Source organism: Corythoichthys intestinalis, chromosome 1 (assembly GCF_030265065.1).
Source record: "Corythoichthys intestinalis isolate RoL2023-P3 chromosome 1, ASM3026506v1, whole genome shotgun sequence".
NCBI classification, from domain to species: domain Eukaryota; kingdom Metazoa; phylum Chordata; class Actinopteri; order Syngnathiformes; family Syngnathidae; genus Corythoichthys; species Corythoichthys intestinalis.
The window spans coordinates 53,250,559-53,273,443 of NC_080395.1; the positions used below are offsets into that span (position 1 = coordinate 53,250,559).

General features: G+C 38.7%; 2 protein-coding genes across 4 annotated transcripts; one reads left to right on the plus strand and one right to left on the minus strand.

Annotated features, from left to right (window-relative positions):
- The first annotated feature begins 844 nt into the window (after positions 1-844).
- On the plus strand, positions 845-14,830 carry cenpq (centromere protein Q). 2 transcript variants are annotated; one of them, XM_057831325.1, is made up of 9 exons: positions 845-891; positions 977-1,074; positions 1,148-1,214; positions 5,205-5,304; positions 9,204-9,269; positions 9,331-9,460; positions 9,627-9,746; positions 13,761-13,835; positions 14,104-14,830. In XM_057831325.1, the coding sequence occupies exons 2-8, from the start codon at positions 979-981 to the stop codon at positions 13,812-13,814; spliced, it is 633 nt and encodes a 210-aa protein (XP_057687308.1). In that variant the 5' UTR covers positions 845-891; positions 977-978; the 3' UTR covers positions 13,815-13,835; positions 14,104-14,830. The 2 variants fall into 2 exon arrangements, with proteins under 2 accessions (XP_057687308.1, XP_057687299.1); XM_057831316.1 differs by having other exon boundaries at positions 845-1,074.
- Positions 14,831-14,903: 73 nt separating this feature from the next.
- LOC130913015 (C3a anaphylatoxin chemotactic receptor) lies at positions 14,904-21,945 on the minus strand. Of its 2 annotated transcripts, none has more exons than XM_057831271.1 (3): positions 21,792-21,945; positions 20,211-20,340; positions 14,904-17,289 (listed from the first exon to the last, which is right to left on the minus strand). In XM_057831271.1, the coding sequence occupies exons 2-3, from the start codon at positions 20,331-20,333 to the stop codon at positions 16,348-16,350; spliced, it is 1,065 nt and encodes a 354-aa protein (XP_057687254.1). In that variant the 5' UTR covers positions 20,334-20,340; positions 21,792-21,945; the 3' UTR covers positions 14,904-16,347. The 2 variants fall into 2 exon arrangements, with proteins under 2 accessions (XP_057687254.1, XP_057687261.1); XM_057831278.1 differs by lacking the exon at positions 21,792-21,945 and adding an exon at positions 19,190-19,241 and having other exon boundaries at positions 20,211-20,305.
- Between the last annotated feature and the right edge of the window lie 940 nt (positions 21,946-22,885).

The window sequence follows — 22,885 nt, forward strand, 5'->3', positions numbered from 1 at the left end:
CATATGTAGATTTAAACCCCCTGGCACTAGTGCTGCCCAAACCGGGCGGCATGGATCTTTGAAACCTTTTGGCCCATTTAATTGTGTTGAAAATTGGTTTATTACTCGAAGCCTCATTCTTTAAGAACGTGGGGGTCATCTGCTGGCGCATTGCATTAACTGCAGTCATGCGAAACGAAAAGGTGTGACACTACAAAGGTGCACGTTGAACTGTTCAAAAGCGAACGAAATACAGCAATGTCAACTGGAACATCGCAGTATTTTGTGCACTTTTGTGATTCTTCAAAATAGTTCCATTCCTATGTTTGCTACAGAACAGCCAGAAGTAATGACAATGCTTGAAGGGAACTTTGCCCCACCCAATATGGCTGCTACACAAGCCCTCAGCAGGGCTGCTCCAGTACGCTGACGTATTTGGTCTACTATTCGTGTCTGTGGTAGAAAATGTGTAATTTCACTGAAAATCTGAAAAATAAGGAAAGGTAGCACGAAAGAGGAATGAATACAATTCAATTTAACTATATGAATATTCTGCCGTGTTTTATAAACTGTAATAACTACCACGCAACTTCATTTAGCTTTCTCCGACAAATCTACCCCTGGTGTTATATTTTCCCTCAGCGACGACTTACAGGTAGTTACACGACTGTAGGACTCAAGAAAACTCGAGAAGGCTATCTCAACTTTTTAAAATGTTTGTTCAAATTTAAGACAAATTAAAGAGAGTGGCTTGTTTTGTGTACATATAGTTTGAATACAGGCATACAGCCGTGCTGTCAAAGGTAAATTGTACCTTAGAAGACAAAATATGGGGTCGCTCCAATTTCTGCATTTGTGTTTGTAGATCCAGAAAACAGGCGCGGAAATGGTGTCAGTTAAAAACGGCGGCGTGTATGTCAAAAGTTGTAATCATACGATTTTTTAAAGTTATCATTGAACTTCGAAGACTTATTCCGAATTCTATACATTCTGATAGAAATGAAGCCTGTTCGTGGTTCTAATCGGGAATCCTCAAAAGTTCCCCGTCCAAAAATCAAGTCGAAAAAGAAGATTCTTCCAGCAAGCGATCATCTGGTAAAATAATAGTGGCCCTCATGTTTAATCAGGTACTGCTATTCAAACACGCTTTTTTTGCGTTTTCCCTTAGGGTTTGCCACGGGCTGACGGCAATAATGGCGAGATCAAACGCCAGAAATCTCCAAAGAAGAGAATAGGTCAGAAGCACATGCTTGTTTTCGATGCATTGGTCAACCTCAAATGATCGGGCAGACTTCACACAAACAGTATGAACTGACTTGGTGTCGGTACTGTACTGTAAGGAGTTCTGCTCACTGCTAAATGATAGAGAAGCGAATTTTATTCTGATTTCATTGTTTAACATTGTATGGGAATTATTATTTACAGAGTGGTTTAATTACAGCATAGACTTCATAATGTATATCAGGGCTGTCAACAGACTTGCAGGGGGCCGGGGACAAGAGACCATTATAGGCCCCCCACCCACCCCACCCCTGCCACCGGCTTGTCACGATAACACATGCAGTACTTTTAACGCTTTGAGAGCAATAACAGTGTAAATTTTCACATTATTTAATTTGAGATGGACAGTTAAATTTAACAGACCGTAATGTGATGGGACACAATATAAACAAACAATTTCCATCTATTGTCCCATGTAGACTACAGTACAATACTACTGAGAGTACTATGCCTGCCTGCTAAGCAACAAAACAGTTAACTAAACATCCTGTGCGTGCCCCCTCCACATCCCTGGGGTTATCAAGCCCTCAAACAGTGATGCGCCTAGATTCTTTGACAGCAAAGTCATTTATAACATTAGTGGAATCCAGTTTTTGAGCAAGGTCACGATCAAAGGAAAGCATGGTGTTACCGGCATCCCCAAGGGGTGCTGTCCCCTCCAGTATGTCCGGCCTTACCAATTTGGCACAGACGAAGAGATGGGCGAGCGTAAGTGGGTGAGATAGAAGTTGTTGAGAGTTGTTGTGCGATAGCGTTGAGTTGAGTGACTGTGAGTCCCCCATCGTCAATAAAAGTCCCGGCAAAAAGCCATTCTACGTGTCTCTGCATATTTATGCACATCGCCACCTTCCTGAAGGAAGACCCGGACGAACTGATGACGAACGTGCCAAGTAAATCGCCGGTCCACTCCACACTACGGTGCGGAGTTGAGAGCACCGTAACTTACCATAAAGTGCAGTTTGGTAACAATGACTAGGTTGTTAAGCCTGCCCTGTGATATGGTGGAGCATAGGTAGTATTTTATTATTTTAATTTTACTGAAGGCTTGTAGGCGTTTAATATGTTAGTTTTTAAGTATATATCAAGTAGAACATCATATTTAATCAGACAATGATTTAAATAAAAAAGAAATATGTGAAAGTAAAGTAAAATAAAGTAAGGGTCATTTAGGGGGCCCCTATGGTCCTGAGGCCTGGGACAACATACCCGGTTACCCACCCCCACCCCCTCGACGGTCTTGATCTATACACAGTAGGGCAAATAAGTATTTAATCAACCAGTAATTGTGCAAGTTCTCCCACTTGAAAATATTAGAGAGGCCTGTAATTGTCAACATGGGTAAACCTCAACCATGAGAGACAGAATGTGGGGAAAAAAACAAAAAATCACATTGTTTGTTTGTTAAAGAATTTATTTGCAAATCATGGTGGAAAATAAGTATTTGGTCAATACCAAAAGTTCATCTCAATACCACGCTATGTACCCTTTGTTGGCAATAATGGAGGCCAAACATTTTTTATAACTCTTCACAAGCTTTTCACACACTGTTGCTGTTTTTTTGGCCCATTCCTCTATGCAGATCTCTTGTAGAGCAGTGATGTTTTGGGGCTGTCGTTGGGCAACAACTTTCAACTCCTTCCACAGCTATGGGGTTGAGATGTGGAGACTGGCTAGGCCACTCCAGGACCTTGAAATGCTTCTTACGAAGCCACTCCTTTGTGCCTGGCTGTGTGTTTGGGATCACTGTCATGCTGAAAGACCCAGCCACGTCTCATCTTCAATGCCCTTGCTGATGGAAGGAGATTTTCACTCAAAATCTCTCGATACATGGCCCCATTCATTCTTTCCTTTACACAGATTAGTCGTCCTGGTCCCTTTGCAGAAAAACGGCCCCAAAGCATGATGTTTCCACCCCCATGCTTAACAGTGGATATAGTGTTCTTCAGATGCAATTAAGTATTCTTTTTTCCTCCAAACACGAGAACCTGTGTTTCTTCCAAAAAGTTCTATTTTGATTTCATCTGACCATAACGCATTCTCCCAGTCCTCTTCTGGATCATCGAAATGATCTCTAGCGAACCGCAGACGTGCCTGGACGTGAACTTTCTTCAGCAGGGGGACACGTCTGGCAGTGCAGGATTTGGGTCCCTGGCGGCGCATTCTGTTACTGATAGTAGCCTTTGTTACTGTGGTCCCATCTTTCTGTAGGTCATTGTCTAGGTCCCCCCGTGTGGTTCTGGGACTTTTGCTCATCGTTCTTGTTATCATTTTGACGCCATGGGGTGAGATCTTTCATGGAGCCCCAGATCGAGGGAGATTATCAGTGGTCTTGTATATCTTCCATTTTCTAATAATTGCTCCCACAGTTGAGTTCTTTACACCAAGCGTTTTACCTATTGCAGATTCAGTCTTCCCAGGCTGGTGCAGGTCTACAATTTTGTCTCTGGTGTCCTTCAACAGCTCTTTGGTCTTGGCCATAGTGGAGTTTGGAGTGTAACTGACTGAGGTTGTGGACAGGTGTCTTTTATACCGATAGTGAGTTAAAACAGGTGCCATTAATACAGGTAACGAGTGGAGCATCGTTAGACCTCGTTAGAAGAAGTTAGACCTCTTTGACAGCCAGAAATCCTGCTTGTTTGTAGGTGACCAAATACTTATTTTCCACTCTAATTTGGAAATAAATTCTTTAAAAATCAAACAATGTAATTTTTTCCCCCACATTCTGTCTCTCATGGTTGAGGTTTACCCATGTTGACATTTACAGGCCTCTCTAATCTTTTCAAGTAGGAGAACTTTGGTACAATGGGTTGTTGACTAAATACTTATTTGACCCACTGTGTGTGTGTGTGTGTGTGTATATACATACATATATATATATATATATATATATATATATATATATATATATATATATATATATATATATATATATATATATATATATATATATACTAGTCCTTCTAAAAAAATTGTGTATTGTGATAAATTCATTATTTTCTGTAATGTAATAATAAACATTAGACTTTCATATATTTTAGATTCATTACACACAGCTAAAGTAGTTCAAGCCTTTTATTGTTTTAATATTGATGATTTTGGCAAAAAAAAGTCAAGAAAAACCAAAAATCCCTATCTCAAAAAACTAGCATATTTCATGTGACCAATTCAAAAAAGTGTTTTTTAATACAAAAAAAGTCAACCTTCAATTAATTATATCAGCCATGCACTCAATACTTGGTCGGGAATCCTTGAAATAATAAATGAAAAAAATAGTGTCTGTAAACAAGTCTCCGTTATCTCCCTCATAACTATCGCTTAACTGTATCTTTTTTGTTACTGTCGCATTTTCCCCGATATTTTAGATGATAAATAATCGATCTAAACAAAAAAAACAACAACAAAAAAACAAAAACAAAAAAAAAAACGTTTAAAAGGGTAAATGTATGGGGGAAAAAAATCTAGACCACTCCTTGATGTCTGCGATTTCTGCATCGCGACCCTTGTTATATGACCATGTTTCACCCATAAAATCCGGCTGTGGCCGTTCACAGCAGTGTCTGTCACTCTTGACACTCGGTGATACATGCTACATGGAGTTTTTGGATCGAAAGTAGGTAAGTATGCGATAATATCTCATTAAAATCATGGCGTCTTTATTTATGCTCTCTCATGCTCTCAACTCCACTTAGGGTTTTGCTGTTTAAAAAAAAATAAATAAATAAATGCCCTCCAGTTCAAAATGTTTCTTCCCCCAGAAAATTGAGATTTTAAGCTTTCCTATGATATATCACACATGCATATAGGACAATTTTGAAATTTGGCCCAATTGAGTGTTTTCCGCCATATACTGTATATTATGAAGTCTATGATTAAAGTATGTCACAAAGTATTGACATTGCATCCTATGAGTTTGTCATGTCTCTGTCTTCCATCTTCATGCACAGCTTCTGAAATTCCACGAAAAGGCAAAGGTTCAAAGAACCTCACGCAGATCAGGAGCTCCTCCGTCAATGCAGTGGAGAATATGCTCGATATAGCATTAATGTAGGTTTTGGTCTGTTTTTAAGTTTCCAGTTTTTTAACACATGCATTTTGGATACGGTAAAATTCCGCCAAAACAAAGGATCACTGACTGGGATCATGTTAAGAGTTGACTCTGAAAGCAGGTGAATTGTTGTAATCAAATGTGGGAATAAAAATGGAACATAGATGTTATTGGAATAATGTTTAATTATCTCTGGATGAATCAGTTAATTGAATATTCACATGTTGGAAAAGAGGTTTTTCATGCCTTACTTTTAGTTGACTGCTGCCCAATGGAGCTCCATCACATTATAGTTTCTAGATGATTGGATTGATAAATATAGTCTTGATCTTGCCCGACTTGATTTTTTTTTTTGTCTTAACCTCCTGCGCTGTTTTAAGATATCACCAATTCCGTTACAACTCTATCTCTAGCTGGGTGATTCTCATGAAAGCTATGCATTATGGTAATGAACATTTACCAAAACAAGCTTAAAATAGCAAAATGATGACTCTGATTTTTTTCTTCATTGACAGTTTAAGATCCTAATTATTTTATTTACAGTAAAATATCTAAAAACATGTAACATTATTATATAAAAAAAATCAATATGGTGGGGAAGTAAGCAAACTTAATCAAAATAAACGTAATTATAAACAATATCAAAAGCAATCAATCTTACCTCGTAGCCATATTTTGTCTTCCCTTTTTTGTCGTCCATTATGGGTCAGAATAACTTTATTTTTTAAAATACTGTGATTATAACAGGACCATGAACACTGTAATGAGACCTGCATGCTAGGACTCTAGATTTTCCTTAAATATTTTTTATACAAAGTAAGAAAGCTATAAACTTTTTACTTTAAACCATAAACGTTTTCAACATTGTTTTTTAAAATGAAATTAAATGAATACAGTGCCTTGCAAAAGTATTCGGCCCCCTTGAATCTTGCAACCTTTCGCCACATTTCAGGCTTCAAACATAAAGATATGAAATTTAATTTTTTTGTCAAGAATCAACAACAAGTGGGACACAATCGTGAAGTGGAACAACATTTATTGGATAATTTAAACTTTTTTAACAAATAAAAAACTGAAAAGTGGGGCGTGCAATATTATTCGGCCCCTTTACTTTCAGTGCAGGAAACTCACTCCAGAAGTTCAGTGAGGATCTCTGAATGATCCAATGTTGTCCTAAATGACCGATGATGATAAATAGAATCCACCTGTGTGTAATCAAGTCTCCGTATAAATGCACCTGCTCTGTGATAGTCTCAGGGTTCTGTTTAAAGTGCAGAGAGCATTATAAAAACCAAGGAACACACCAGGCAGGTCCGAGATACTGTTGTGGAGAAGTTTAAAGCCGGATTTGGATAAAAAAATTTCCCACGCTTTAAACATCTCAAGGAGCACTGTGCAAGCCATCATATTGAAATGGAAGGAGCATCAGACCACTGCAAATCTACCAAGACCCGGCCGTCCTTCCAAACTTTCTTCTCAAACAAGGAGAAAACTGATCAGAGATGCAGCCAAGAGGCCCATGATCACTCTGGATGAACTGCAGAGATCTACAGCTGAGGTGGGAGAGTCTGTCCATAGGACAACAATCAGTCGTACACTGCACAAATCTGGCCTTTATGGAAGAGTGGCAAGAAGAAAGCCATTTCTCAAAGATATCCATAAAAAGTCCCGTTTAAAGTTTGCCACAAGCCACCTGGGAGACACACCAAACATGTGGAAGAAGGTGCTCTGGTCAGATGAAACCAAAATTGAACTTTTTGGCCACGATGCAAAACGATATGTTTGGCGTAAAAGCAACACAGCTCATCACCCTGAACACACCATCCCCACTGTCAAACATGGTGGTGGCAGCATCATGGTTTGGGCCTGCTTTTCTTCAGCAGGGACAGGGAAGATGGTTAAAATTGACGGGAAGATGGATGCAGCCAAATACAGGAACATTCTGGAAGAAAACCTGTTGGTATCTGCACAAGACCTGAGACTGGGACGGAGATTTATCTTCCAACAGGACAATGATCCAAAACATAAAGCCAAATCTACAATGGAATGGTTAAAAAATAAACGTATCCAGGTGTTAGAATGGCCAAGTCAAAGTCCAGACCTGAATCCAATCGAGAATCTGTGGAAAGAGCTGAAGACTGCTGTTCACAAACACTCTCCATCCAACCTCACTGAGCTCGAGCTGTTTTGCAAGGAAGAATGGGCAAGAATGTCAGTCTCTTGATGTGCAAAACTGATAGAAACATACCCCAAGCGACTTGCAGCTGTAATTGGAGCATAAGGTGGCGCTACAAAGTATTAACGCAAGGGGGCCGAATAATATTGCACGCCCCACTTTTCAGTTTTTTATTTGTTAAAAAAGTTTAAATTATCCAATAAATTTTGTTCCACTTCACGATTGTGTCCCACTTGTTGTTGATTCTTGACAAAAAATTAAAATTTTATATCTTTATGTTTGAAGCCTGAAATGTGGCAAAAGGTTGCAAGGTTCAAGGGGGCCGAATACTTTTGCAAGGCACTGTATATATGATGCTGTCATAGACTTCACTATCAGTTAACGGGGCGCGGGGCCGCTGCGTAGAGGGCCTATTTTCAAAAACTTAGAGTTCAAATATTTTCAAAACCAAAGCCGCTAGCAACCTAAAACCTAAAGCTCAGGCACATCCCTTAGACATATATCTCCATGAGCGGTGGCATAAAAAATTCAAAGTCGGTCCCTAGTAAAAGCCCGATTAATTTATATAAGCATAACAAAAATCAAAATGGCTATAAATATCTCAGATTTTACGCCAGATGAGCAAAAATCACCAAATGCAGAGATAATCACCTATATTTTAAGGATCAATAGCAATACTGAACAGATGTAAGTTTTTGTCAGAAATAGCAACTTTTTTTTAATTTAGTGTAATTTTGACATAAGTTTTCAACAGCTAATAAATCAATTTTCACTTCGAAAACATATAATACTTGAGGAAAACATGCAGAATCATCTTAATTTTACTCAACAAAAGAAAATTTTGCATTTTTCTATATACAACTTATTTAGGGTGAATTCCGATGTCACTATTGCCTCAGCACTTCTTGTCGGCTAGCTGGTCCTCGTCATTTTTAGAGGGAAATGATACATAAAATAAAACCTGTAAAAGCCCCAAAATGGGCAGTGTGCCCAAAATTTCCGGATTATTTGAATGTAAAGTTACGCCATTGTGTATGGATACAAAATCCAAAATGGCGGCCATCACGAAACAAAGAGCTTTTTGAGTTGAAAATTCTTGTAAATAAATGCGTGAATCCCAGAATTTCTATAAATATAAACGTAAAATAGTCTAGATTTTTGGTCAAAAGCAAAAAAACAGGGAGTTATCATTCATTTTACGTAAATATTTCAAGCTAAAGTTTGCTTTTTTTCCATTCATTTCATTTTTTTCACATTTAAAAGTGCATGAATGGTGCTATTATATATCATTATTCCCTTGAATCCTCGACCAAATCACTCTTGAGACACTCCTGCCTGCTTGTATGCAGTAAAACTTTCATCTGACGCATTACAGTAATGAATTCACGACTCTAAAATCAGTTAAAAAAAAACATACAAAATACTATTTTGGTAACAAATCACGGACTAGGCCGCATAAAAGACGACCATTTTTCAAATAAAAATGGACTATTTCAGGTTTTCATTACTATTACTCTAAAATCTTCAAAAACATACTAGTAGTTGATGTTAACTTCATGAGAATCGCCCAGCTGTACAAATACGGGAGTATATTTTTTCCAATGTATCGCAAATTTTTAGAGAATAAGCAGCATGCAAAATGAATTAATGAATTAAAACTTTTTAGACACCCTAAATAAGAAAATGAAATATTTTACCCTTTAATAAGTACTATCTTCTCAGGACAACTCTTGCTTTGAGACAGAAAGATAAGGAGAGCCAGGAACATCTAAATACTCTGAAAAACAGGTAAAATTTACTTTGGAAACAGTCATAGTAAGGTCAGGTCTTAAGTCAAATTCTCTGTTAGGTTCCTAACTTGTTGTGCAAGGCTTCAAGTTCCAGAGCAGAAATCTGAAGAATTAAGGGAATCATCACAGCGCCACAGGCAGGAGAGCAAAAAGTCTGTGGATGGAAAGCAAACTCTGAATTCCCTGGAGGTGAGACTTTTTTTTATCAAAGCAGTTTTCTGCTAATACGATGACCCCTCACAGAAATTGATCAATTTCACTGTACAATTTAATTAACTGCATATTGTATGTTTGAAGAGACTAAAGGAGCAGGGAGGAGAAGCATTGTTCTGTAAGGGATTTACTGTATTTCCAGGAAAACCTAAGGGCTGTGGTCAGTGCGCTGGAGAACACAGAAGAGCAGGTGTCCTCTCTGCAGCAAGCGTGCAGTTCTCTGCAAGAACGGGTGGAAGAGGAGGAGGAGAAAGCTAAGGAGGTACAAGAAATAATGCATATTCTGAATTTAGGAGTGAACATGTGTACTAAAGTCCCTTTCGAATATTTTAAACGCTTTCATGAATAAGATGGGTCAAAATGGGAATGTGCCCAGGTTGAAGTGTGTTATTTGTGTAATTTTTATATTTGATTGCAAGTACATTTGCAAGTTAAATCATTCTGCAAATAGTAGGTTTTGAAATTGGTCATGGAGTGACATTGCATCGTACCTTATGCAAGTACCTGCCCTGAGATGCATACAGTGCATCCAGCTAGTGCAGCACTTTACTTTTTTCACTTTTTTTTAACACGTGTATTTAGGATTACTGTGTTACTCCAAAATGAATGGCATACCCCCGCCCCCCTAAAAATTCTGTGAACAACAAACCGTAACAAAAATGGAAAAACATTTTCGGACAAAAAGCCTCTACTGTTTTCCTTCATTTTGAATGCTGCGGCTTATAGTTCAGTACGGCTTATCTGTTGATTAATTTGGGTAAATAAGTAACACTTTATTTGACAGCGGCGTCATAAGACTGTCAAAAGACCATTTAATTATGACACTATCATGGGCATTACTGAATGCTTATGACAGAAATGTCCTTAAATGTCATCCGTAAGCCTGTCGCTATATGCAATAATTCCATTTATCGCACGGTAAATAAAAATGAAGGCGATAATTTTTCCGCTGCGATTTATCGCCTCGCGTGCACCTGCGTGCGCGCGTGCGGCTGACGTGCTGTTAAAAGTTCGGCTTCCTTGTTACCAACTAGGCAAAATGCATTTTAGTTCTGTTTTTAGTTTAGTGCAGTTTAGGTTTAGTGCAGGTGGGGGAAAAAAGAAAAGGTGACGCTTACCATTGAAATGAAGATGTGAATGATAGCAAAATATAAGCATGGTGTGTGCATCCATGAACTGGGTCGACAATAGGGCTGTAGAATGTCGATCTCTGCCGTCGGTCCTCCGTTCGCCAGTCTTTATAAGTTAAGGTGACAGTTCTTATTGTGATATCATCGCCTAAGAAATCGCCAGCTTCGTCAGGTTTCAAATCATTTATTCCATCAACTCACCGAGTGTCCACTGCTGTTGACGCCAGGATCGAAACAGAAAGTAAAATAGTGCTCTCCTGCTCATCGTCAGCCCCGCGGTGCGTTCAGGTACAGCAAAAAAAGTCCGCCACATTAGAAGCCGATTTGTTACATTATTACAGGTACTGTACTGTATTATTGTTATTATTGCTATTATTATATTATTGTTATTCTGATTTTTATTCATATTTTATTTGTTTTTCTCTTTGTAATTGCTATTTGCAATAGTAACAGCAGTACATATTTAGGATGTAGTGTGGGTTTTTGGGCTGTGGAACGAATTATTGGAATTATAATGTATTCTTATGGGAAAATCCTGCTTGACATACGACCATTTCGACTTACAAACAAGCTTCTGGAACGAATTAACTCCGTATTTAGAGGTACCACATGGAACGCCATAGCAGAAGCTATGAGGGGAAACGTTTTCATTTGCCTAGATGCTTGAATTATGAAGTGGAATTTTATTTTTGTTAAAAAAAACACATTTTATTTCTTCTGTGTTTCTGTGCAGTATTAATATTGTTGTCTTTTACTTAAAGGAGGCATGGTCTATTGTTTTTAGTTGTGATTTCCTAAAAAGTATTTTTGAATTTAAGAGTAAACATTTATTGCGTTTAAATGGGTGTACATGATCTATTAATATATACTGTATTCTCACAGTGTTATTGTACATTTTTAAAACTTTTTTTTTTTTTTATTGAGGGGGTGCAATAATATCGCATATCGCAATAATTTATTAAATAAATTATCGTACACTAAAATTTGTGATCGCGACAGGCCTAGTCATCCGGCAAATTATGTCACTAACTCCATTTATGTGCAGCTCAGATCTTTTGCATCCATTCAAAAGTGAGATGATTTGCCGGATAACACTAAATGACATCTGTTATAAGCAATCATTAATGCTCATGACAGTGTCATGTAGGTCTGTCGCGATAACAAATTTTAGTAGGTGATGTATTGTCTCATAAATTATTGCGATATATGATATTTCCTATTTTGTTATTTAACCACAAATATAGTGACAATAAATCCTAATAATAACCTATTGAATTGCAATAAGTTGTTATTCTTAGATAAAACAAACTATATTAAAATGTATAAATATGAAAAAAAAACAATGCATGATGAGTAATTTTAAAGCTAGTTAGGTGCAGAATATAGAATAGGTGAGAAACCATCTGTCATTGTTTGTTGTTTGCATATTAGAGCCCATTAAAAGTGTTAATTTCATCCAAAATGACTATCATCTTGTCCTGCAAGGTGCGCATGCAACAAAATTGAAGCTAAATTATTATCATTTATTACATCATATTATCATTGCCAATCAGATTTTTCATAATGGGTGTCATTTTAAATTTATTCTTGGTGTAGTCTGAAGTATATGCGATTGCATCCAGAAATCACAACGACATAAATAAAAATGACAAACCTTTATTTTGAAATGTTCACCGGAAGTACGTTTGCTAAGCCACTAACCGTAAGCTTTACACTCTGTAAAAAGAAATAAAAACAAAATGCACTTCTCTTTCGTCATGCATGTTGTTTCAGTAATCGATTTTTTAAAAAATTCTTTTGTTCGCATCGGTTGCAAATTCTTTAATCTAGCGAGTTTTCATGTTTGATGTGTCACCTTTTAACCGCAATTTTGCGTTGTGGAGAAGACTGTCAATGTTTTATAAAAGACTTAAGTGGTTAGAACATTGTCTTTTTTCCATTAGCCTCAATGTAGCAATGTTTTACAATGTTTAATATAGAAGTGTTTCCTTATTTTGTACAGTATGTAAATGGTGTTATACTTGTATAGCGCTTTTCCACCCTTCAAGGCACTCAAAGCGCTTTACACGACATCGCCATCTTCCTACTGGTGACGCAGCACCAGGAGCAATGTGGGGTTCAGTATCTTGCTCAAAGATACTTAGGCAAGTTCATCAGGGACTCAGCAGAGAATCGATCCCACAACCTCTGGGTTGGGGGGACAACTACTCTACCACTGAGCCACACCATCCCCATGTCTGAACTTTAGTTCCACGGCGTGTTGATGGCCAATAAACATCTGTGAAAGCTACTAGAGTCCCATATGTAATTAACACGCATGTGTGCCGAGTGCATGCAGCACATATGTAGCAAGCAACCAGCAATAAATCGAAAAAATAAATAAAAATTTTAAAAATTATTTACCGTGCGATAATTTGACTTATTGCATATCGCGACAGTCTTAGTGTCGTATCATAATTATGAGTGTCTAATGACACTCTTATGTTGCCACTGTCAATTAAAGTGTTACCTAATACCATAACTAGCAATTAATGAAACAACTGGAACAGTAACTGAAGAAATAATTTGCACAGAACATGAATTTAGATTGTTATTTACATCTGTAACGCTGCAATGCATGCTTGGAGGCATGTTGGACAACAACAGTGTTGACAGCAAGTGGCAGCAAAGGTTGACTGTCTCCCCCAAGGGAGCAGTGATGGCCAAATGAAGCTTCTTAAAGCTTAAAGGTTCAAAGCTTCATGGTGGTTCTTTTGGTCTTATAACAGTCGTATGATTCTGCTGTCAAAAAAAGTGTTACCGCTTAATCTTTTGGTGTAAATATCCCATAATACAGTGTGTACAGCTGCCGCTTATAGTCCAGTGTGGCTTATCTATGAACAAATGCTGTTTTCGTGTCAAATTTGATGGATGGCGGCTTATAGTCAGGCACCTTATAGTGCGAGAATTACGGTACTCACAGACCACATAAGGAAGAACTACAGAAAGTTATATTACATCATATGAGGTGAGGGCATTTCCTTGTGTTTACAATTTAGACACACCATAACCGTGTCTATGAAGGCACAGATCTGTGAAATAGTGCACATAAAATGTAGTAGATGTAGTAGATGCAAATATATTGGCATGTGCTCTCATCCTGTCAGATGCTACAGAGAAGCAAGCAAACAGTCCTCCGTCTCCCTTCTTACCCGCTGTGAAAGGATGAAACAACCTTGGAGGTGAAATGAATGATGCACACTTTTGCAATATAGCCCATGTGTTTCACAAGGACATATTGCATAATCGATGTTCATTGTTAAGGGGTTCACTTTTAAAAGATGTGGTTAAAATGGCTGAGTTGCATTTCCTCCCTGGAGGAACTGCAAGTGAGTTCTAAATAGCACTGATGGAGTAATATGCTAAGATTATTGGGTAAAAACCAACTCTGCCACCTAAAAAAAAAACACCACTGAAATCTTTCATATTTTTCTTCTTCTTCTTCTGCAGGCTCGCTGAGAAGACAGATCCCGGAGGAAGAGGGTGACAGCATGTCTCTTAAACTGGGAACAATATTGCAAAAGTCACAAGCAGTAAAAAAAAAAAAACACCTGATTACACAAGCACATAAACACGTAGATCAACTTTTGATCAACATTTAATCATTCCTTGTCAGTGGTGGTTGCTGTCTAGAAGGCAACTAGCGGCTGTGTATTTTTCAAAGTAATTCATAAAGATGTGTAAAAGTTTTATGAGGTTTTGAAAAGGAGTCTTAGAATATCCACACCAAGTTCTCCCAGCCATGTTGTTTGGAAAAAAAAAAAAAAAAAAAAAACACAATTTGTAAGGAAAATAAAAAGACCACGCAAGAAATACGCCTAATTTTTCACCCTTTTCCACATTTTATTATTATGTACATTTAATACATCAAGGTAATGTTCATAGACTTTGTATTTTGGGAATTTAGTCTTGTAGCCGAATCTGTTCTGAATTTTTTGACATCGGGACTTTCAAAATCTTCGGCGCCAGACATATTCAACCATAGTTTATGCACTGGGTTTGTGCACTGGGAAGAATTGAGTTGAAATACCAAAGTTGAAAATAGTGCGAGATAATGAGGATTTGACAGGTATCTGTGGCTTTCAATCAACATTTAACAAGGAAAAGTTGTGTTCCAACACTTATCTATACCATTCAGTTTGCGTAATCAAGAACATCTCTTACAATAGGAAAATGCCATTTGTATTTACAAGCTGATGCTCCCCAACCCCCCCCCCCCCCCCCCCCCCCCCAAATAATTGTAAGCATTTTATTTTCAAACAGTAGTGCATTTATCAACATATCTAAATCTGGCTCAGTCCAAACTCAAATCTTTCAACTTAAATTAGTTTTTCCTCAATTGCTATCGTACGTTTCTCTGCTCGGACTTGAAAGTCTCAAAACTACTTGTTCAATCCTCACAACATTGTATCACTAGTGCACATCAAAAAAGCAGTTTCTCATTTCTTTGAACAAGTTGCAGATGTTTTCGTACATCCATGCAAATAATTTGTACAATTCTCTGCTGTTTCCTAAATTATCAGCTGCATCTGTCATGATGGTCGAAATGGATTATCATGGGTCTCTAATGAATAGTCTCACCATTAGTTCATTGCATAAGTCTTTACATGAACATGTCAGAATATGTTGACGTGTGTGCTTATTTCTAAGCATTTTCATTACGTTACGTAATTTATTTTAACCTGCCAAAATTTGTAATAGTTTGGGACAATGTGAGTTTCCACAACGCCAACATAATCAGGGACTGGTTTGCAACCCACAACAGAATGGTAATGAAGTTCTTCCAACCGTACTTCCCATTCCTCAATCCCATAGAAGGTTTTTTCTCTACATGGAGATAGCAAGTGTATGATCGCCAGCTTCACACTCAGATCACTCCTGGATGCCATGAATGCAGCAGCATGCAGTGCCATCACAGCAGATGTCTGCAGAGGCTGGATAAGGCATTCAACAAGAGTCTTTCCACACTGTATAGCAAGAGAGGACATCCGTTGTGATGTGGATGAAAATATCTGGACCAACAGAGCAAACGTCAAGATGTGTAGAAAAAATGGGAAAAAATCCCGGCAGCACTCGAAGTTTAGTTGTGCTAATTGTCTTATGTTCACATTTCTAATTTTGCTTGTTTATGTTTGTGATACTCAGTGCTGTCTTTTGCTCTCTGTATCGCAATAACACACATTGTAAAAACAGTAAAAGTGTAAAAACGAATCTTGTCCAGTCCCTTGCAATCAATCTCCCACACACAAAGGCGTAACTTGTAAATTTCATCAAAATTTACATAAACCATCTTCAGCATTAGAGCCTTCAAACAGAGGTAGTGTTATATTAAGAGCTTGACAAAGCAAGTTGACTGTGTGTTCTGCACACAATGAAACAAGGACCTGTCATTCTGACAGCACTGACATGTTCATTGACATAGAAATGTAATTTTGAATGAAAGAGTAAGAATTGTGCACAAAAAAATGGCTTTTGCAGGTAATCGATGTTGTTTTTTGTATGACCTGTTTTGAGAAATGCACAAACTGTTATGGGAATTTAAATTCTGATCTGAGAAACATACAAAAGCAACGGAGAAAAACTAAATTGAGCCAGATGCTCATGCAAGACACTGCAAGAAACATCAGATCACCTTGTGGTGCATTTTTTCTGATCAGTGAGAAAAATTACTTAATCTCTGCCTTAAATCTCAGGCTAAATCTGGGATTTTTTGAGAGATTTCTTTCTAATGGTCTCGGTGGAATCATCATTGAAGAGTCGATCAATGGTAGAGGTGACTGAAGCTCGGACTGCCCGGCCGAGGCCTCGGGCGGCAAATACATAGAGTACGGGGTTAAGGGCACTCTTGATGTATACTAGGTACAGTGAGATGTAGCTTCCATAATATGCCCTTTTATATAGAGCAACCTTATCAGGTTGTCCTTCAGCCAGGGCCCGCAGGAATCGGCACACAAAGTAGGGTACCCAGCAAATGAGAAAGAGCAGCATCGTAAAAAAGAGCACTTGATACATCCTGGTCATTTTGCGTGAAACTGAAGGGGAGGGAGAGGTTGGACTAATTGGTGCCGACTGTTGAATAGTAAGCAAAATTGCTGAATTACTTCCCAAAAACACCAGCAGGGGCAATATGAAGCCTGCTACGGTCTCTGTGATAAAAAGCCCCATGTCAAACTTTCCACTTTCCAGACATTGGAGGGTGTTGTTATATTCCTTCAAAACAGCACTGTGCAGGTAGGGGGCAGATAGGGTAGTGGCCAGCAGCCAACACAAGCCACATGCCAAAGGAACAGCCCAGGCGGGGCGGCGCAGTCGAGCCCACACGGGCCGCAGTAGACACAGGCATCTTTCCAAGGCCACAGCGCAGACAAGAAAGGCCGAAACATACAACCCTAAGCCTCGCAGGAACATGACGAGGCGGCAAAGGGAAAAACCAAATGGCCAGCTGTTGTTGTGGGCGAGGTATCCCAACATGAGGGGCGTCCGAAGTATCAGCACCAGGTCTGCCAACGCCAGGTTAAGGACGTAGATTCGAAAACTGGTCGCAGAGCGTGTCTCTTCCTTGCTGCCTCTGCGACTCAAATAGCGTCGTCTTTGTCCAAGTGCCCAAACCACTAGCATGTTTAAAGGTACGCCCACCTGGGAGAAGAAAGAGGAAAAGCTGTCAAACTATTTGTTTCCAAACCATGGCACAAACATAAGCTGTCAATAAATATAGTGGTACTGGAACAATCATTTACCTCCAAATCCCAACTTTACGTATGTACCAATATATTTTTAATACAATTAGCCTTTTCAGGGACGGTGGTCCTTACAATGGACAGAAATTCAAAAGTTGACATAGGATCTGAAATACGTATATGTTACACTTAGAAATTCACGATCTTGAGACTTGAAAATTGTTGGATGCCAGTCAAGTCAGTCTTTTGCAAAGGTTATAGATATTAGAGCGCTTATTACACATATTCATTTTGATTTTGATTTTTTACAAATGAAAAAAAAAAAAAAAGGTTCCATTACGACCTTATTATTCAAATTCGAGGATTCTCTGATGATTGCTTGAACTAAGCAACTAGGTAACTTTTCAACCTGCATAAAATATTTTCATAATATTTGTGATGATATGTCGACTGACAACTTGTTGAATGACACTGCTTTCATGTCTTGTGTGGGTCTGTATCACTTTCACCGGCACTAATTAACTTTGGGGACGGTGGCAGGAACCCTGTCAACAAAAAACACTACAAATTTGCTGACTTCTTAACGGCATACGTCACTTCTCCCATTCATTATAAAGATGGAAGTCGATATGAACACTTTTGCGCAAATTCGTGGAAGATGGCAGAGCAACAAAAGAGGCAAAACATTTTGTCTGATGAGGGGAAAAGAGAGGCTACCAGGGTAAAAGGATACTCAAGAATAAACATTGGCCTACCTTTCACACGTAACCCCCCCCCCCACACACACACACACACACACCCCCCCAATTGAACTCGTCAGCGCTGACAACAGGCCCGGATCTAGGTTTACCCACCAGAGTGGGCACTAAGAAATCTTGAGGGGGCACCCCCAATGCAGGCTTTTCTTTACCCTCTGCATTTCCGGACCGGTGTTGTGCCGAAAAATAGCTGCCCCGCGTGAAATGTCCCCCCTGACGGGAACGCTTATTTATAACGCTTTATTGAGGTGAACACATCAAATGTTTTCATCGACGCATTACAGTAATGGATTTACGACTGTAAAATCAGTTTTAAATAAATAAATTACACAAAATACTCGTACTGTATTTTCGTAACACATCATGGACTGGGACACATAACCATCTTTGAACAGAAATGTATTAGTCTACAGGTTTTCACGACCATATCCCAATGACAATCACACAGGTATGACATTTATTAGTTCAAGCAGAGTAAAATAATACATATTCACGGTACAAGAAAATCGTTTCCATGTCCATCGATTGGTAAGAAAAAACTGTTTGTACGAGTGACGTGTGAGCGCTCAATAATAAAATAAATAAACAAATAAATAAAATAAGCGCTCAATAAAGCGTTATGAATAAGCGTTCCCGTCAGGGGGACATTTCATGCAGGGCAGCTATTTTTCGGCATAACACAGGCGCAAGTCCCTTGTGTCCCGTTGAGGCTGCATTAATTTTTGGGGGGTTTATTTGTTTTTTGTTTTTTTGTTTTTCATTCATCTATCTACCGTCTGGGGGAGAGAGAGGAAGTGCGCGGATAACAAACGAGGTTGGAAAAACAACTTGTTTTGGTGATTGCTTGTTCGGCGTGGTTGCGGCCAAGTAACCCTTAATCCTGCAATAAAAAAGTAGGTGAGACCAACTCTCCATGCGTTCTCTATATCCAGTGCGACGCTACAATAGATATTCCCGACATTTTGATTGGGTGGCACAACTCACGTCTGGATGGGCCGTGCCCACCCTGGCCCCCCCATACATCCGGCCCCGGCTGACAAGTTTAGCCACACGGTTGCTCACTGTCATATGCTATTGTTTAGCCACATCCTGATTCATTACCTTATTACTATTCATCCTTCACACAGCCGCTGGAAACAGTTGTTAACTCCATCTGCAGGTGACAGGGAGATCGGGATTTTACGACACTGTGCGGGTGTGCACTGGTACTCATGGGAAACGCAGTCTTCCTTAAGGCAAAACACTACCGCTTTTGTCCACCGGCGTCGCTAAAACCTTCAAAACTGAAAAGTCACCTAGTGTTGCTTTAATTTTGCTGGCCTTTATGGGTTAAGACCTTTATCCCTTTATAGTGCAAGAGAAATTTTTTTTTAGTCATTTTAAATCTTTTAATTTTAGTTATTGTATTTTTATAGTATTTTTTCATATATATATATATATATATATATATATATATATATATATATAATATACATGTATAACCTATATATATATATATATATATATATATATATATATCATTTTTTTATACTACTATGTTAATTAAAACTAAATTCATGAAATAAAAATGAATAAAATCAGAAATACACACAAATTATGGCCACAAGTAACCCTCTAAAGTTTTTTTTTCATAGTATTTCACTAATTGCATGCCATTGATGGCGATAGACGTCCAATTCATTTTGACTGGGAGGGGTGAATTTGTGCATTCGCCCTGCTCAGTCAAAATGGATTGGACGTCCAGCGTCGTTAGTGGCCGCCAATAAGTTAAATGAGGTCATTCTTCCTCATCCTATTATACAATGTATTACTTTTCAACAATTTTAATTGGAAATCTGAAGCCATGAAAGATAGTAGTGAAGAGTAAGACCAAGCAAACGTGTAGTTTAATTGACAGCAAAAAGGGATTTGTTGAGCAAAAAGCTCATAAATATATATAAATATCTTTCACAAGTGAATAAGTAAAGAAACATTTTCTGCCAAAATGAAAAGAAGCATGCTCAAAGCTAGAACACTGTGTTGCTTGCTTGTTGAAAACAACAATTTTTAATATTATATTTCTAAGAAATTGACATATCCTGCAGTAACATTAACAATTTGTGCGATAAAAGGGATTCCTCACCAGGAAAATTAACAGGGTGGCAGCAATCTGAACTCCTCGGACCGCCTCTGCCTGCCAAGAGCTGCTCGGGCTAGAAAAGTGTCCCCCCTTTTGTGTTTCATTCATGGCAGCCATCAAGGGCATCGCTATGCTGAAACAGAAACAAACCACATAATTTGATGGGTCATTGGCAGAATTGTAGCTAACTAATGCACCCAATGTCGGCCACTGCTGCACGATGTAATGGTTGCCAGGTAGTCCTCGGAGGGCGGCTGCAAGACAAGCACTGCCGAGGAAGATTCGGAAGGCGGCCGCCACCTAAGGCTTGCTGTGCTGCACTGGGCCTAGTCGCCACCCCTCCAAGCTTTCCTAGGGTATCATATGATTTCCCCCCTCCGATTTATATGCTGTGATGTTGCACTGGCTTACCAGCTGCTTCACTGTGCATTATTTCACTAAACGCAATTCACATAAACACCAGAGGGATGTTGTCTTTTGAGGGTGTTTGTAGGCATTGCTTGATGGCCATGTTATTATGAATGAGGAAGTTGCAATTGCGCCAAGTAGACCCTTAGTCCTTATATATTACAGGAAAAGCGGGCCAGAAACCAATTGCTTTGGGGATGTGAGCCAATCCCTCATTTAAATCCAACATAAAAAAGGAGGAGGAGGTGAAAAAGGGCTTATTGCTATGACTCAGAAATTCATAACTAAATTGTTAGAACTTGTTACACGTTTTCAGCACTTATTTTCGAACATGTTTCTTTAATTCAGGAACTAATCAAGAAAATGGCTATAAAGAATATTTAAACTTGGTGACAATTTTGATGTCGTTTATTCATTAAAAATAAAATAAAAGTAAAAAACACTTCATATTTAAATGGCAACTGACTAGATTTGACATGAACATATTGCAAGATTGTGTGGGTTTCTTAAGCAACTTGCAGAAGATTTCCACATTACACACATACCATATATAAACTTCTGTTTGTATGTAAAGTCAATGTATTGTGTTTAATATCGTAAAACTACGCGTTTTGAAGTTTTATGATTTATAACAGGCAAATATCTGATGTTCTTGTATGCATGTGCCATAAACCATATCTTGAATATCCCTAATCTGTAATCAAGATATTGGTCATTTTGTATAATACAGTATTTATTTAATATAAGGGTACCCTATTACTAAATTTGTTTATACAGTGATTACAATAAAATATTTTGTTTGGCTAACTTCATAAGATTCAAATGAACTGATTGATATGTTGCATATGTCCGTTGTTCTTGTACAAAGTTATGACTAAAGAGACCAAAATGTTTTATCTCATTCCACCACAGCTGCCAGGGGGCCCATCCTCAGACTTGTCGCTACTGGTACACCTAACCTGTTTTTGTACATTGAAAGTAGGACAGAATACCCATTCAGTTACACATACCTTGGTCAATAAATTACTACATTTAACCCTATGATTTTTACATGCATTTATTCATGTTTTAATTTGGACGGAATCCCCCATCAACCAACAAAGACCTCCTGTGACCTATAAAAAGCCATTAATGGTCCAGATTTTTATTTGTGAAAATGAAAGATTTATGCCTTACCTTGTTTTTGATGTCTTGGTTTGAGAGATGGAATTGAAGATAAAGAAAGAAAAACAGTATGTTGAAGATTAAAAATATCTCTCTCTCTCTCTCTCTCTCTCTCTCTCTCTCTCTCTTTCTCCCTCCTTCCTTCCCGTTCCGTCCACCTCTCACTCTGTTTCTTTCCTGTGTGTGATTGCTTCATAGGCATCCTCGCACAGGCGGTTTTGGCTATGGGCAATGTGGGCGACCGCCCAGGGCGCAATCTATTTGGGGGCGCACAAGCACCCTCGAGAAGAGAAGACAAAAAAAAAAAAAAAACATCTGCTAGTTTTCGAGACAAATACCGCTCATTTCCACATCAAGTTAGTAGAGTGGGCGCTAGGGCACCCCTTACTATCATGTCAACTGCTGCTGAGAGTCGTGTGTGTCAGAGGAAGAGGCAGGGGGAGACAGGAGGGGGATCAGCTGCTCGCATCTGCAAAGTGAGTGAGCAGTACGGGTCTCAATCACTCTCAGAGGAAAAGCAAGGAGGGGGGCGGGGACCCGTATGCTGTACAGCCTGTGACCTTGTACAGGTTTTCAAAGGCTACCTCATTATTCATGTGACTACTTAAAGAAATGGTGATTTTTTTGTTCCCAAGAAAGTCCATTAATGGGTCTATCATATTCCTCGTTCAATACTCTATAAGAAAAATATAACATATATGCATCTAAAATAATCCTAAACGATTTTATTAGCAATTTTAATACTCCTTTTAGCAAGGTTACTTGGGTATGCGGTATGCCGCTGCGTACGTTCCCATAGCAACCAGTCCTGTTATTGTCCTACGTCAAAAGCGCTGCATATTCTGAGAACGAGGATAGGCGTAAGCGTAAGGTGCGCATTTTGAGCAGAGGACGGCCACCCCACCTGTTAGGATTAATCTGTGCGTCCATGAACGAATGTAAGTATTTCCTCTTCATGCCATAAAGTTCTTATGATAAGTTAGAGCCATCATCAGTGCGACCGTTTCGTGTTTTTCCTGTTACGTCAGCTCGTTCTCGCTGCGTCGAGGAGAGCGTTCTTTACTTTATATTCGCATTGCACATTTGCTTTAAGAGGGAAGGTGTTA